The 17050-nt window shown below is 47.8% G+C and overlaps 1 protein-coding gene across 2 annotated transcripts; it reads left to right on the top strand.

The window, feature by feature from the left end:
* The first annotated feature begins 438 nt into the window (after window positions 1-438).
* Window positions 439-17050, top strand: CLDN18 (claudin 18). Of its 2 annotated transcripts, none has more exons than XM_056359042.1 (5): window positions 439-658; window positions 13604-13768; window positions 15681-15786; window positions 16142-16252; window positions 16873-17050. In XM_056359042.1, exons 1-5 carry the CDS (start codon window positions 439-441, stop codon window positions 17048-17050), a joined length of 780 nt encoding a protein of 259 aa, XP_056215017.1. The 2 variants fall into 2 exon arrangements, with proteins under 2 accessions (XP_056215017.1, XP_056215016.1); XM_056359041.1 differs by lacking the exon at window positions 439-658 and adding an exon at window positions 9098-9317.

Below are 17050 nucleotides of genomic sequence, written 5' to 3'. Positions count from 1 at the left end.
AAAAGTCTCTCCACTTTGCTCAAAAGTATCATCCCTGCCAGGAAAGGATTAGGCTCTCCATAATTCTTGTCTGTTTCATCTAATTTAAGCATCTCTGTGCTTGGTCTCCTGGAGCACACTGTCAGACAGACCCACTTGTCCCTGTCTGCCCCGTGCCGGCTGCACCTCTGCCTGGAGGGAGAAGGTAAACAGAGAGTGAGGTGTTCACACCGCGCGTAACAAATGGCTCTTGGTACTGAGAGAGGAAAATTATCTCACCGAAACGGATAAAGGGAAAGCGTAGGTTTGTATGGTGCAGACCAGACCTCTCCTGACTCCCATCCGTGACGTAGGCTGTGCCTCTAGCTAAAAGTCCCTTCTGCCCTGGCTGCCTGCCCCAGATCCAGCCTGTTGGAGGCTTGTGCACGCTGAGGACCTACCTACTGAGCGCTTGGCACCATGTCTGTGACAATATGCCAGTCCATGGGCTTCGTGGTGTCTGCTTTAGGAATAGGAGGCATCATTGCGTCAACGTGCATGGACCAGTGGAGCACCCAAGACCTGTACAACAACCCGGTGACGGCGGTGTTCAACTACCAAGGCCTCTGGCGCACATGTGTCCGGGAAAGCTCTGGCTTCACCGAATGCCGTGGTTACTTCACCATCCTGGGGCTGCCAGGTAGGACTTGCTGGCCGTGAGGGTAAAGAGATGGGAGGGCAGGACCACAGGTGTGTGCCAGAAGCCGTGCATGAACAGTGGTGATGGGTGACTTTTGGTGCAGAGCAGGGAACCCATATTTTACCCAAAAGGGACTTCATGTGCTCACTCCATTTGGATGACAGGTCCCTTGGAGGTATCTCAACCCGCACCCACTTCCATGGCCAAGCTGAGGTTCAGCAAAACTCATTACAGCTGACTATGCATCAAGTTCCTGAGGTGCCAAGGTTCCTGAGGTTCCAGGTGATATGCCTGGGGCAGTGGCTGCTCCGTGGGGTGATCTGTCCCCTGTGGCTTGGGTGTACACTCCTACCCCAGCTGCATGGCTGTGTGTGGCTTCCCACCAGAAACCACTAATATTCTTGGCATCGCTCAAGATCCTTTTCTAAGAGGATATGTCACAGTTCAGCTCACTGTATTTCTGTACATGCTAACACCAGCAGGCTGGATTTCTCCCTAATTCTCCTTTGGTTCCAGCTTTTTCTTCCACGGATGTCATTCCTGTCCTAGTTGTGCCCAGAGTATCTAGGGGTGCAAACAATTAGGCTACAACAGGATTATCTGGGTTTTCTTCTTGCCTTAATACAGTGAGAAAAAAGGCACTTTGGCTACTATATCCATCTAGCCTCTGTGCTTTGACACAGCAAGAATGGAGGGAGGAAGCCAATTATATCAGCAAATCATTGCAGAACTTCTGCAAAATGACATTTCCAAAATGCACAGAAATACGCATTGTGCAGAAAAATTGCTTCTTTCACAAGTAGTCTATCACTGCGCAAATCAAACCAGTATAACCCAATGCAGCTGTGGCCTCAGACACCAGTAGGAGAGGTGTTTCATCCCCTGAGCTGTATTTCCCCATTGTTCATTTCTGTATCCTTGTTCCCAGCTAGTGTCCGGCGTTAGCTGTGCTGCGGCATCCCTGTGCAGGGGCCAGGGGTGCCTGTGAGCATCTTCCTCTTGCTGGAGCCGTGGCTTTGAAGGCCCCTGTTTGTTCACACAGACTCTGGGGTGCAGACACCCATTTTGCTAGAAGGACAGGGACCTGATCCTGCCTGGGCATCCAGTTGCGTAGCCCCTGGTGAATGCTGTGCCCTGTGGCAGGCAAGAGCAGATGAAAGTTGACATCCAAAGAAGGATGTTTGTGCGGGGCTCATATTCGCACACTGCTAGCACTGTCAGCAAAACCGAGCAGTTTCACCGAAGTGAAATTTTGGTTTCACCAAAAAAAATGCATGCAGCAAAGGGCAGGACAGGCTGGTAAAATTTGACTCTGGCAGTCTAATTGCTTGTAGATAAAGAAATTAAAATTGCCATCTGAGGAACAAATAAAAGTGTAAAAAGCAAATCCTCCCCCTGCACACATACACCCATAACATGCTGCAGGACTTGCTCAGTTCTTCAGCTCTAAAAACTTAACATTACAGAAGAAGCGATTAAACTTTTAAAGTGTTCAGCTCTGGGAACTACTTTAAACTTTGAAGAAACCACAATACTTGAGACTTGGGGGTTTTCTTTCTTTCAAAATACCTCCATTGCTAACCTCATCATTACAGCAAAATTTTTGCAATTCCCAGGCCTCCAGGCCGGTGTCGGTAGGGTGGGTATTAATTTCCTAAAGTGGAAATACACAGCAGTGTCGGGGGGATGGATTTCCTCATTTAGCAGATGGGCTGTGGGAGGTGGGTCTGTCGCTCCCTCCAGCGAGCGCAGTGGCTCCCTCCCAGCCGCAGAGAGAAATGAGCTCTCTGTCCTGCATGTCGGGGGTTCTAATGAACCCGTCATCTGAGAGTGCAATTACCGTGTGTGTTTGCTGGGCTTGTTGCAGTTGCCTACAAAAAGGGATTTTAAAAAGCCCAAAAAAGAAAGCACAACATTTAAAATAAAAGGGGAGTGGCACCCTGAACCCCCCAAAGTTGCTGTCCTCGTTCCCTGTGGTGTCGGAGGGTGCCTTCCCCGCTGGTGTGTAGGTATATGAATATTTATGTGGTTTTGCCCCGTTGAGATGCTTTTTGTGATCAGTGCTATCAGCACTACCCTACGAAGTGAGGTGGAATATTTTTTTCTTCCTTTCTTTTTAATGAACAGGGCTTGCTCTCCTGAAGTCACCCCTTTGCTTTCCCTGCCTGGTCCCGCTTTCCCCTCCTGTTATATATGGTCTGACACTTCCAGTCTCTGGAGAAGCTGGTGCGAAAACAAGCGCCCCACTGCTGTGCGTTATGGATTGGCTCAGTCTCCTGAATCCATCTGCTCCTACAGGCATTTCTTCCCACCCACCACCAACAAAATGCAACTGTATGCCACCCAGGGGGGCGTGGAGGGGGGGGGATGATGCTAAAAATCAAATTATTAATTGGCTAAGATATTATTTAAGTGGATCATCCCAGTGTTTAACCGTGCTGTACCTTGATCTCCTTACCCCCTGCCTCCCTTGCTAACCACACCATAGTTAATGGTTTGTCAGTATTTCCATTATAAACCCCTATTTATTATTCTGACAATGGCAATTTATACTGGGAACAATAGTGCCGGAGTGAATAAAAATAATAGGACTCTAGCAAAGCAGCGAGGTGACCTGAGTACATCAATGAAGTTTTGGGTTCTGAGGATTTTTTTTCTCAGTCCCTCGCTCCCATAGCAAAGATTAAACTTGTCTTGCCCATCATCTATCTTCAATTTAGTTGGGAATTTTAATTTCAAATAGATTGAGGAAAAATCGAGATAATAGATGAAAATGAGAAATAACACAGGTAGTTTATGGCTCTCACCCTCGCTGCTCAGCTATAAACAGTCTCCGGTGAAATATGTCACTGGAGAACTAAGCCTGTTTGTTCTGATTTTGCTTTCTCTTATTATTTTTTGCTGCTTGCTTTGGTGTGTCGGCAGACCTTACTGTGATTGTCTGGAGGACACGATCTGAATTTGAAAACACAAATAATAGACAAGTAGCAATAGCTGAGCTCTGGCAAGGCTGGTAGTTTCACGTAGTGTCGAAGTCACAAGGCACTTTCTGTTAAAAGGAGCATTTTTCAGTTGCTTACAAGTATGCTAAGCTACGATAACGTGGCCAGTAATTTTCCTGTTGTCTGTCTTGGTCTCTGTTTTCCAGACCTCTTCAGCATTTTTCAAAAGGACATTTTGTTCTCCAGTCAAAATCCCTTTTGACCCTTTCAGAAAGGCTGAGACATCTCTCTGCTGTGGAACAAAAGGCTGGTGGCTTGAAATACAAGAATATTTTTGCTTTTCCAACAGCAAACTGAAAGTCTGAGAGCACCCTCTTAAACTTCTCTGACTAGCAAAAGGGTGTGTGTTGCTAGAGGGTTTAGAGTAAAAATAGCTCATGGATATGTCATCGTGACTGCCCAGATTTTTGCATGAAACAACTGATTCCAGCTTTGCTGGTGCAGAGTAGCAGAGACGCATAGATATTCCCCAAGCAGATTTCATGTCTGGGAAGTTTTAATGTTGGCATCTCTGGACTTTTTTCTTCTATATCGATGTTCTGACCAGGTTTTCTTTGGTTTCATATAACCACCATGCATTTTTGTGGCATAACTGTAGTAAAACCCTTGCTCTGGGGATGTTGGAGACAGTGCAGCACGCTGGCCAAGAAAATGGCATCTCTGCTCCCTGGAACTGTTTCATGCCTCAAGTTTGTAACAATGGGAACTGCTGATTTCTATGTCATGAACGTCCACCGGTGATGGCCATGGCAAAGTCTCCTCCAGGCTCTGCTTGCTACTTAAAATCCTTTAACCCAGTCGGTTCAGCTCCAAATTTTGAAATGTCTGCAGGCAACTGCCGTAGCCCGCTTGAAGTCTTTTGAGACCAAGTTTCTTGGACAGAAAGGTTTAGGTGGCCCAGGTGGGGTGGAGACTTGATACAACTTACCAAGGGTGTGCACGAGGCTGCTGTGGGTTTGCACCCACAGCAGGAGCTGAAGGGAGGTGTGGGGATGGGGAAAGACCTAATGCGAGACCCTTAGAGAGAGGTCTTGGGTACCCCAATCCCCAGTGACAGCCAGGGTGGGGAGAGGTGGCATCCCAAGCAGGGGATGTCGGGAAGCCAGGTGCATGCACCACATTCTTGCTGCTGTCTTGTGCTTTTATACCAAAAAGGATGAGAGACATGAAAAATAATCTTAAAGGATCTAGGCTGAGGGCCAGAAGAGGAGCAAGGCAAAGCAAGAGGCTGTGGAGATGCGGGGCTGGGCTACAGCTCACAGGCATGTAGGGGAGGATGCAGCTTCATGCACCCCAGCTCTATTGGGGGACCTCAAAGCCCCTCTGGACCACCTGAAGACCAATGGGGTGGAGTGGGTCTGAGTGGGGATGGGGGTCTTCCATGACCCCCTTTCCCCATTGAGCTTCAGAAAGGCTGGTCAGCCCTTCTCATGCTACATACTGGTGGACCACACACTCCTGGAGGCCGTGGTCACCACAGCACTGGAGGGACAGAAAGAGAAGAGTGGGTTTGCTTTGTTTCGGTCTGAACAAGCTGGAATTGAATGGCAGGGTGTGAGCTATATTTGCAAATTTTAAAGTAAACATGAGCTGTAGGTGATTTTTATGGGAGAGGCGGTGATAACATTCAGGAGTTGCAATGGGCCCAGTGAACAGTTTTGAGATAATATAGAGTCAACGCCTGGGTAGATAAAGCAAGTATGAGCTGAAATAAAGGTTGCAGAGGGGAGCGGTCACAAAGTTCCCTTCCTTTTCCCAGTTTGGGTAAACTGCTGAGGCTGTCCCGATACTCAGAGTGGGAGCCCTGTTCCCTGCTCCTCGGTGAGGAAGCTTGGCCTTCACAAGAGCTGTCTCCCTACCATGCCTCTCCCCTAGATACTGTTCAACACTGCCATGTGGCAGGGCAAGCCCTCTGCCCAAGCACTCATCCGCCTCGCTGGAGACTGAGCAACAGGCATGTGCTTGGAGACAGATGCCCATCCTTCAACCACTGCTGGCTGTAGACATCTCCCAGCAGTGGCTGGAGGTGAGCATCCAGCTGTGGTGAAGATGCTTAGACATGCTCTACAGCTATCCTATCATCCAAGAACTTTTCAGGTTGTGCTCTGTGCCAACAGTTCAGATAAAACTCTCAGGTGATCTTCTGTTATTGGGCTGGGTGCTGGGAAAACGGGGTGATGAGTTTTTTGTAAAGGGAAACATGTTTTTGCCTATCATGAGTGGCTCAGAAACAACCATTAAAAATAAGTGTAAAATAAAAATATTTCAGAAGGGCAGAGAAAATGGGCTTGGGGAAAGGTTGGGAAGGAAACAAGTTTGCCTTTTTTTCTCCAGAACTTTGCGTCAACCAACAACTGAGGAAGGTATTTGTGGGAACTTTGAGTTCCCAGTGTTGACAAGTGTGATGCTGATCACAGCATGAGAAATGGCAAGCAGCTAATGCGGGGGTGGCTGCATAGCACCTTAGGTGATGTTCTTAGGGATGAGCAAATAGACCCACCTCCCTCCCCCTCCTCCCACCCCCCAAAGAAAAAAAAAAAAAAAAGAACATGCAAACCCCACCAAACCAAAACACACAAAAAAACAAAATCCAAGACAAAAATCCTTCAAAGACGGCAACATCTGGAGTCCTGAGCATGGTTGGGTGTTTGTTTGCCTCTTAGCTAAGGACTGCAGCATCACCCTTGTTACTGAAGTTGCTTTCTCAGCTCCATTTTTGGGGGAGCATGCATGAGATTTCAGGGGGGAATATGCAACCCTGTGCTGGTTTATCCTCTTCAGAGACATGATTCAACCTGGCCCTCAGAATCACAGGCTGGTTCACCCAGGCTTTCTTGCGTACCTGGACACTGTCGATGATATTTTTTGATTGCCCCATCATTGCTTTGGGGTTTTGAAGCCCCTGAGCGAGTGGGATGTTAAGTGGCATCCCCCTTCAGTAGGAGGAATCTATATCCCCAAGGAAAGGTTAGCGAGGCAGCACTGCCTGGGGGGCAGACTCCAGCTCAGGGCGCAATGTGGGGCAATCCGGGGGATGGCCTCTTTCCAGTAGGTGTGTTGGGGGAGCAATGGGGCTTGTGGGTCTGAAAGGGTGGAGGGGTAGAAGAAAAGGTCCCTACTGGCTTGAAGAGCTGCTCCCGCTGCACGCAGCCAAAACCAGCAGAGCGGATTAGAGGAAGGAGTGGTGGTTCCCCTCCCGGCAAAGCAAACAGGCGGGCATGGTGTGTGGGACAGCCACCCCACGGGTATTCACGCAACCACCCAGGACATCCAGTTCAGCACAAGAACCAGTAATTTAAAAAGTGGTAGAGGTTTCAGGGAAAAAAAATCTGGGGGAAAAAATGTGTTTGCCCTTTGTATTCTCCCCACTCCTTTTCTTTTTCCTCCCTAGGGGTTATTTTTAGCTGTGACCACGCATCCATTTTTCTGTTAGCCCTGCAAGCTGTTGCATGCTAATGGTTGCAGGGTGACACCACCCTTGGGAACAGCGGTTACGTCCCAGGTTTATCTGTCCCTGGAACATGGTTTGAAGTGGTCTAGCCTGGAAAACATGATGTGGTCTCTTACCACTAGATGGCAAGAAGGCACTAAGTCCTGGGGCATGAAGAACGAGAGGAGACCTGGAGAGCTGCGGAGGAGCATCAGGGCTTGGGTGCAACTGGCTTTTCTGGATTGGGACACTATTCTGGCTGTGGGGCAGTGAAGGATGGGATGGAGAGCTGGCCACATTACTTGTTTTAGCACTTCTTGTCTTCCTGGCTTCTAGGTCCTCTCAAGCCCTGATTTTTCAAAAAGTGTTATCCAAGATGAGGAACGTTAGTCACATTGCCTTCTCCCTCACTGAGGATGAGCAGCTCTTACCACCTCTGGTTCCTGAGGGTTCTCTTCTATGTTTTTTGTCCATGCTATTATTTTTGTTTGCAACTTCTGACCTTTAGCTATGTCAGGGCTAGCCCTTTCTCTGATATAAACTTGCCAAAGTCAGTGAAAATGATTACATTCGAACAAAACCGCTGGAAGCAAAGACACCTTGCGCTCAGCCCAGGCCGGCTTTGGTGGCTGTGATTTGTGGCCACTAGACATGTGAATTGTGCTCTGGCTGCTACAGCAGAGTCCAGAGCCAAAGCATCTCTGTGTGCTGCCCACCGGCTTGCTGTTCAGCCACAAAAGCAGAAGGGGTGTCTCAGGTGGTTGTTTCCCAGAAGGCAGGAGCAACAGCCGATGTGCTGTACCCCATTGTAACCCTCCACCCGGAGAAATGAGCCTCTCCTCCCCTCCCGGTGGCTTTCGCAAGGGTTCACCACCAGGCAACGGTACTGACGGTGCCTGTGGCACGGAGCACTATCAGGGCTGGTTAAAGCAGGAATTTTTTTCTAGGTCAGGGCTGAAGTAAATCAGTCAGAGCTGGGTATTAGATGAGGATGGATGAGTGTGAAGTCTGGAAGGTCCTTGTAACTCACAGTGCTCCATCGGCAGAGTGGCATGGAGAGTTTATATTGCTCCCCTGAGCCTAGCACTTCTCCACTGTGCAAAGAGATAATTAATTTCCTAATTTTTATATGCCCTGCCCCTTTTTCCAGGACCATCCCCCTAGCCAATACATACAAACACCTGTAAAAAGGCACTTCGCAAATGGTCCCTGTGCCCTCTGTCTCCTTCTCCTCACATGGGTTTCAGTGGGACACATGATGGGGATGCAGGTGGGAGGAGAACAGGGTTGCAGGAGCTTTGCTGAATCAGTTAGGGGCCCGCTGCCCTGGGTTGTGCCATGGTGGTCATTCGAGGCTACCTCAACGATGTGCAAAGTGGCCGCAAAGAGCAGCCATGTCCCTGTTTGTGCTCTGGGTTGAGCTGGCTGCCCCGCATCCTCCTGCAGAGCTCCCCGCTGGCACCCCCATCTATCAACGTGCCTCTTGTGTGGGTGCCTGTGTGGGTGGCCGGGTGTAGAGGTGTCCCTGTCTTGGTCTGATGGCAGATCTACTCCCATTTTGCATAAGCAGAGGGCCGGGGAGGTGGTGACCTGGGCTAGGTGCTGAGTTCACCCCAGAACGTGGTCCTTCTCTCTGCCTCTCTCAGTGTTTGTGCCATGCAAAGCACGCAGGACAAGCTCTGTGGACAGCAAAGGGTTTCGGTTGGGGGACGGCGCATGTTCCAAGTGGGTAGCCCAACACTTGACGGAGTGTGGCTGCTTACCTGGGGAAGGACAAGCACTTCTAAAGGACAAAAGCTCATATCTCTAGTCCTGCCAGCACAAACTGACCCAGTGAGAGTGAAACTGGACTATCTTGCAAAAACACTGTGAGCAAACATGCTGCTCAATGGAAGGCATCTGATAAGACCTGCTGCGTTTCTGGTTGCTCAGTCAAGAGGACTTTGGTGCTCCCACTAGGTCTGCAGCTTCACCAGGGCTGTCTTACCTCTCTCCAGGGGAGACACCATGTCCACGACCATCTGCCAGGTGATGGCATTCATCGTTTCGTCACTGGGTGTTGCGGGGTGCATTGTGTCCACTGCCATGGATATGTGGAGCACGCAGGACTTGTATGACAACCCGGTCACGGCCGTCTTTCAATATCAGGGACTGTGGAGGAGCTGTGTGCGGCAGAGCTCTGGCTTTACGGAATGCCGGCCATATTTCACCATTCTTGGGCTGCCAGGTAGGGGCAAAAGATGCATCAGGTTTAACCCAGGAGCTCTCCTGTAGCTCTGCACCGTTTTCATCCAAAAGCAGGAGCAGATACCTTAAAGCACTTAGTAAGGAATATAATTTCCAGGCTACTCAGTGTCTGAGCATAAAAATATGTGCATATTTGTTACCAAATAATAACTTTATTCAATAGAGGTTACAACTTGGATCGTGTGTAGGTGATCTCTGGATGAGCATCACAGGTTCAGCCTTGCTGCTGGCATAAATCAACACAGCTCCACTGACGGGAGGAGAGTGAGTATATTTATACTCACAGATATTATGTCCCTTTGAATTGAAACACAAGGAAAACAGCTGCATGTAATTTTGCATTGTTATCAGAATAATGGTTTCTACAAAAAACAAATTATTTTTTTTTTCCAAAGAGAAAACCGGAATTGAAGCGATCTGCCTGTGAGCAGCATGTGCAGGAAGGGTGAGAAGGGAAAGGTGCGCTCAGCCACTTCATGTTGCCTGGGGAGTTCTAGTGGTTACAGAGGTAGATTGCAGAGGGGTATTACTTTCTCGTTTGCTTGCCTACTTTACAAAAAGAGCTGTGGCTCCCACCGTACCGCATGCGAGGGTATCGTGGTGCTCCCAAGCTAGCTGGACCCGTGGGAGGGGAGCAGCCAGCCTGGCTCACCATGCCTCCCTGGGACCTGTCATGCCTGTGCCCTGCCAGCTAGCAAGAAGTGTGGCCCTGAGAGTGTTTTTCACTCTCGGTGCACAATTGCGAATAGGTACAAGCAAGCACTACTGTATGTAGACCTTTGGCATCTATTGAGCCGTGTAGAAGAGAGCGTGATGTGGTCTCTCAGCCCTGTATCCTTAAGGATGCCGACCTTGCTTCCCTACCATGAGGCAGGAAGGATGCTTTGCTGAAGATCAGTGTCTTGGCTGTAGCGTTTGCTTTTTGAGAAAAGCCCATGACAGTCCTGAGGGGTGCAATGGAATAAATGTTTTCCTGCGTACCCAACTTCACTATTGCTAGGCAACTTCTTTTCATTTGGAAGAGCAAAACTAATGTGTGGAGCCAAGTCTCCTGTGAGATCATCTGTTTTGAAGAATAAAAAATATATTTATTAAACTATATATACAAATGTTAATCAAAATATATACATATCCTTATAATGCTGTGGGTAGGTGATTGTGTTTTAAAAGAGCAATGAGGCAATGGTAACCATCATTTTGATGCCAATATATCATAATCAACATTTTGCTTTTTATGTTATTTTTAGGTAATATAGCAATAAGGAAACATGCAAAGCAGTCATTTTCTGTTGTGTCTTAGAGATATTCTGTCAGTTTTGTCCTCTTTATATGTCCGTTTTGTTGATGAGTACCTTCAAACATAAAGAAGGAATGCCCCTGCTTGAAGTTAAAAACCTCATTTTCCCCCTAAACTTTCTATATTCCATTAATCATAACTAGTCATGAAGTGAGATTTCCACCTTTGTATTTTGTATTAGTAACAGAAATGCAGGTGACGTTAGTTTAGGGGACCAAGTTTTTTTACCTCTCACTACTCACAGCAAAGCAGGAAAAAGACAAGTCTTCAGTTTCACTTACATAAAAAAACCTTAGTGATGCAAACTGTGGTTTCAGATCACTGACATTTATTTTGGTGAATAAGCTTGCTTTTCTATTATTTACTGTGCACACCATCCTTTTGTATGGAAATCGTATGTATTTTGTATGTAAAATGAGCAACCATATGCGTGCAGCTACTAAGCAAAGTTATCCTACCTCATGCAAAGTTAAGTATGCAAAATAGCAGGTAGTTTCTGTGCTCGGCTTTAATTACAGGGCTGTTTGCTACCTTGCGCTCCTGACACATATTTTTTTTTCCTCTTAGTCTCCTATTTTGTTTGTCTAAGCCCTCCCTCTCCTTCCTTCCAGGGGAGGTCATTCACCTTTGGAAAGCAGCTCTATTCAGAGGACTTTTGATGGATGTCAAAATTCACATGAAACCCCAGCGCTCTCTTTCCAAACAGCTCTCACTTTCAGTCCCGTGAGTCAAGTGAAGAGGCCCTCATGCCACGGCAGACCTAGGAGCACTTTCTTCTACTTTCTGTCCCATTGTGGAGATGGTGCATAAGTCAACCTCATGGAGAGAAATCGCTGCTGATGGTTATTTTGTATTTTTTTCAGTTGCGTCCTCCTGTGTTCCTCTCTCTCCCTTTTCCAACAGCTGCAGATTTCTCCTTTTCCATGGAGATTCACCACGCTTAGATTCCAGCAAAAGTGCAGCATCCCAGGAGCTGCTTGGCTTGGCCTGCCTGTGTGTCCTTCCATGGGCACCCAAGGCACTGGGAACATCTCTCCTGGGAACCCACAGTATCTCTGTGAGGTCTTAGCTTAGGGTCAATTCTTGAAGGGTTGAGACCACCACAGTGATGCCAGATAGGAACCATAAGGTCTGTAGGAAGCATCCCAGGATTGAAGGACTGTCTTGGGGACAAGGACCTTCCATCATGACAAGTAGTGTCTTATGCTGCCCTGGAGTATCAGCTTGCCCTGAAGCAAAAACAGTTGCAAAGAAACCTAAGTGACTGTAAAGACAAATGAGTATTGTGATTTTCTCTTTGCAGCTTCTGCTTTGCATCAGGTGCTTCGCAAACAACCTTTGAGGGCTGATAAGGCGCATCCGCCAGCTTCTTGTTCTCTGATGAGTAATAACTAATGAGCTCGCACCTGGGGGCTGATGAATGGGAGATTGAAAATCCCAGGCTCGTTAGCACTTGTTATCAGCTGATAAGGGCAAATTGAGTCATAAAAGCAGCAGCCCCAGCGGGACTGCCAGATGGGAGAAGGTGGTGTATTCCCAGCCTGTGGGATAACAGACCACCAGTTTCCTTGTACTTTGTGGTGCCCCATGAACAAAGGGACCCATATGGATACCCCAGCACCCACCCAGGAGGGTGAGGGTTTATAAAGCCTTTTCCCAAGCCATGCAAGGCCAGCAAGGTCTGCCCCCTGCTCTCCTGCTCCAGTTGGGCCATATGGGACCCTTGGGCACCACGGTCATGCTGGCCAGCCCAGCAAAAGGGGTGACAGGCAGGCTGAGTGAAGTCCCTGGGGCTGTAAGGATATGTTGCTTGCCCTTCTCGGTCTGTTGTGAGCCCCCAGCATCTTTCCTGAAGAGGGGCAGTCATGCATGGGAGTACCAAAGCCAAACCCAGGGCTGCGAGATCTCATGGGAGGGCAAGAAGAGGCTGTGAAGTGCCCCAGCCAAATTACAAAAGCCCTTGAAATAGTTTTGACCACCCCTTCCCAGTGCTCTGCCGGTGCTGCCGCCTTCCTGTCTCTGCCAGGGATACATGCACAGGCGGGGGAGAAGTGTCTGGGGCCAGCACTGAACTGCCAGCAAGATGAGATACGTGCCACCTTATTAGAAAATCACCTTGGTATTCAAACACACAGCCTTTCCCCTTCATTTCTCCATTTTAATATGTGCAAGTTTCCCTTTCCCTACTTTTCTGCTCCGGCCAGAAGAGTCTGGATGGTTTCTGCTACCTTTCCCTGAGCGACAGCAGCGCTCAGCTCTCACAGGCATGACCCGCCGGCATCACAGCCTGCCTCCCAGCACGCACGCCCACCTTGATGGCTGGCTGCTAAACAAATCCAGGGCTAGGGTATTTGTGTGTGTATTAATGAACGTGGACGGATTTGTACCGGACTGGCATTACAAATAACCGTGGAAAGGATATGCTGGGGGAGGTCATTGCCGGAGCTCTTTCTCTTGGTGTATGTGTAATGTTTGTCAGGGTGATTTTCCTGTTCTCCTGTGCCATGTGTTTTACTGTAAAGCTGGAACATACAGAACTCCATTTTGAGTCATGCATTAGCTGGAAATATCACGGGTAGCTGGGTGGAGCTGTCTGCTTTCATTGCTGCTTGGGGAGAAAAAAAAATCACACTTTTGTAATCAATTCAGTTATGAAACAATTCATGCATATCCCAACTGTACACCAACTCCTCTCCATGAATTTCAGCTGAGCAAATCATGATTGGTGCCAATGAACATTTACAAAATACTATGTCTAAGCCATCAAACTCTTTGGGATATTGAGGCAACCAACCACATTTCCAGAGATGCCCCAGATAACACTAGAGTAGATCAGGTGCCAATTTTCCAAGGTTTTCTTCTTTAATACTTTTAATATTAGACAGAAACAATCTTTAAAAACCTCCCAGGCTCTGCTCTAAAGAATCTTATCTCAGTCACTTGGTGATTCCTGACAATTTGTTTTACAGCAATGTTCCAGGCTGTGAGGGCCCTCATGATTGTGGGTATCGTCCTGGGCATCCTTGGCCTCCTTGTGTGCATTTTTGCTCTGAAATGCATCCGTATCGGCAACATGGAGGATTCTGCAAAAGCCAACATGACTCTGACCTCTGGCATCATGTTTATTATTGCTGGTAAGTGGGTGGTGTTGTGTCTTTCCCATGCAAGGCATTGCAGTTGCCTGGGATCGAGGAATAGGCAAGTCTTCATGCACTTCTGGACCTAGGTAGCAGATGCTCTGGAGCAACCCAAAACATTGATGCTTGCATGAAGTTATTGGCATTTGTATTCCAGCCTGGCCTCCAGGGGTCAAGTGGTTTCTACCTGCGCTTAGTAAAAGAAAACCAGAGGTTTGTATGGGAAAGAACATGGAAGGCTGAAAAAACAGCCCACAGATAAAAAAGAAAATGTATCTCTTAATTTATAATATGTATACTGTTGTCACGTACTTTTGTATCTTTTATTTATACGTAATATTTTTTTGAAGAGTCTCAGGCTTTATACATATTAATTTTATGAAGACTCTCAGAGTTGTGGTAGCTTAGCTTGTGATTTTTAAATGCGTTGGGTTATCAGGGAGGCTGTAGGAATGCCTAGTATTGCCCAGCTACCTCGAAACTGCAAATGATTAATACAACAATTACAGGTTTCCCCGCAGTTTTTTGCAGATAGGTAATCAAATCAAATCCATATCCTAAGGAAGGGAAGAAGAATGTCCCTATTTAATATCCTTACGGTTGAACAGCACTTAACTCTTATTGGGATATGAGACTCAAAACAGAACTTAAAGATGTACATATTGGAAGAAGGAAAACGCTTTCTGCAACGCAGCTCGAATTTTGCACTTAAAGTCTATCATTTTACCCATTTGAGTCAATGGGTTGAGAATTTGGCCAGTGAGGATATTAGAAAAGTCCACTCATGCATTCCTGAAGAGAGGGTGTCTAAAACGATGATGGACTGACTCTGGGGATAGGACTTCCCTTGACTGAATTCACTCATTTCAAACCAAGGTCCCTAGTCTCACCTAGCTGAGGAGTTGGGGTACCCATGTGCCACGGTCTGCCTGGCCCTTGGTCACACCTCTGTGAGCTGGAGGTTGTGTTTCTTCCTAAAATAAGGGCTGCTCTCAGGGCTGAAGCGTCAAAAACTGATGCTGAAGTAGCACAGCAGTGACAGCTGTATGGGGACCTGAGGCAGAAGCATCCCTGATTCCTCAGATCCTCCCCAGTGTTGTGAATCATTGGGTTTCAGGAAAGAGCCAGAGGTCTTGGTGTGTGTAGTGAGGATAAATAGGACTTGGGATGCCCAGAAAAGCTGAAGTCTATATTTTTTGGCAACAGACACTGACGTGACCTTTAGCTGTGTTTTGTACATCCTTCCACAGTGGCGTACAGTACAGCGATGACCTTTGTTAGCATGAGTCACTCTGCCAGGGAGAGCAATAGTGAAATAGCAAATGATAATGCCGTTGCTGCCAGGCTTGTCACAGCTGGGCATCCCTGCGACCACCTGTGCAGGGGAACGGAAGAAGTTCCTGCCTCTCGAGCCTGGTCATCCAGGCTGCCCTCAGAGTCAAGCAGGCATCACTACTTGGGATGAACAGGCTGTGAACCAAAGGTATCTCCGCTTCCATGAGAGAGTGAGCATGATTTATTATTCAGAAAAAAAAAATATCTGATAGGGAATCTTTTGTCCATGTTTTTCACTGTAAAACAAATCTTTAAGACTGACCTAGTGGATATTTTCAGCAGCTAAAATGATTCATCTGTCAAACTCATTTTCTGTGAGAAAACACATCAGTAGAAAGATGCCTACTGGTGTGATCTGGGATTTTGTAGTGTGACATTGTATTCTTGCTGCTGGACTGTAAACATGTAGAAAACCTGGCAGAAACATGTAACACATTGTGGCTCCGCGCTTCTGCTGAAGGCCCACGCAAGGACACAGTGTCTCACCCACCTTTCCAGAGCTGTAAGGTGCTTCCCCAGGGCTAAAGGTGACTGTACGATGTGGGTCTCAGTCTGTCCTTCTGTCTGATCTCAGGCCTGTGTGCCATCACTGGAGTGTCTGTGTTTGCCAACATGCTGGTCACCAACTTCTGGATGTCCACAGCCAACATGTACCAGGGAATGCAGAACGTCCAGAACAGGTAGGTGGTCAATTGGCTCAAGGTGCTCCACGGTGCAGCTTGCTCAGGGCAAGGGTGTGCTGCAGCCAAAGGACAGGCAAACTCTGGGTGCATGTTAGTCAGCTCCCAGGACTTGGAAGATTTATTGAGTCTCCTTCTTACCTGCACTGGAGATTTGTCTAAGCAACTTGGCTGGGATGTCTCTGTTCACTTAGCTTGAGAAGAAGACAAAGAGCCCACTGAGGATGAGCCTGCAGGGTTGGGATGATGCTCATGGGAACTTCTGCAGGGCCAGAGGGCGAATGGCAGTGTTCCGTGCGTTTCAGAAGCTGCAGAGTGTCACAGCACTAACCAGCCCCGTCCCTGTGTTTTGTAGGTACACCTTCGGCTCAGCCCTCTTCGTTGGCTGGGTGGCAGGTGGCCTGGCCCTTGTAGGAGGCATCATGATGTGTCTTGCTTGCAGAGGGCTGGTTCCAGAAGAGTCCCGGTAAGCTTATCTGTGGTAGACGTGGGAAGATATTGCATGGAACCGTGGGTGTAGGGATAGCATACAGCCAGCACACCGCAGGATACGACTATGCGTAATACCCCTGTTGCAAGTTAGGATGGTGCTACACCCGTTTGCCTTGTATCGTGGGTCAAAAGTGACCGCTGTCCTTCTGTGATTACGTGACTTGCAAACAAATAGAGAGAGCAGGAGAGATCAGCCTTAAAATGTAAAATTTGCAAAGTGCTGGCTAAGTCAGGCCTGTTAATTGCAGTTTTGATTGCAAATTGCATCGCAGATTATCAGCAGGAGTATGTTCCATCAGCTGAGCGATGTTTTACATCAGGTAGGGCTTTGTACACCTGTGAAGCCAGTTATTGTAGGTGGGTCCTTCTCTCAACCAAGGATTTACTCATGGGAAAGAAAGTATGTTTATGAAAAAGCATGAAAAACACGTGCAGCCTGTCCATGGATAGCTGGCCCTGAGCTCACTGAGTGACTCCAAGTGACGACACAGTACAAAGTTGCCTAAAATCCAACAGCAAGCAGGAACACAGGGTGCAACACCAGGTAGTCACAGATCCTCCAGTGGTTGATGCCATCTTTCATGTCTCTTACAGTTACAAAGCGGTGTCCTACAACGCGTCGGGACGGAATATCTCCTACAGAACGGGGCCGTATAAGGTTGGTTCAGGGTACGAACCTGAAATGAAGACCAGGAAGGGTGCAGGATATGAAGAAGCTGCTCGAAGCGAGGATGGAAGACGCTCGTACCCTTCAAAATACGACTACGTCTAG

The sequence above is a fragment of the Falco biarmicus genome, chromosome 13, assembly GCF_023638135.1.
Source record: "Falco biarmicus isolate bFalBia1 chromosome 13, bFalBia1.pri, whole genome shotgun sequence".
Taxonomy (NCBI): Eukaryota; Metazoa; Chordata; class Aves; order Falconiformes; family Falconidae; genus Falco; species Falco biarmicus.
The sequence above is the reverse complement of the archived record's forward strand: the minus strand, read 5'-3'. Positions and strand labels throughout refer to the sequence as shown.

Excerpts from the sequence above, each read along its gene's own strand:
- CLDN18 (XM_056359042.1), top strand. The coding sequence starts at position 439 with ATGTCTGTGACAATATGCCAGTCCATGGGCTTCGTGGTGTCTGCTTTA. Across the intron at positions 659-13,603 it reads CACCATCCTGGGGCTGCCAG|CAATGTTCCAGGCTGTGAGG; the intron begins GTAGGACTTGCT and ends TTTGTTTTACAG. Across the intron at positions 15,787-16,141 it reads ATGCAGAACGTCCAGAACAG|GTACACCTTCGGCTCAGCCC; the intron begins GTAGGTGGTCAA and ends TGTGTTTTGTAG.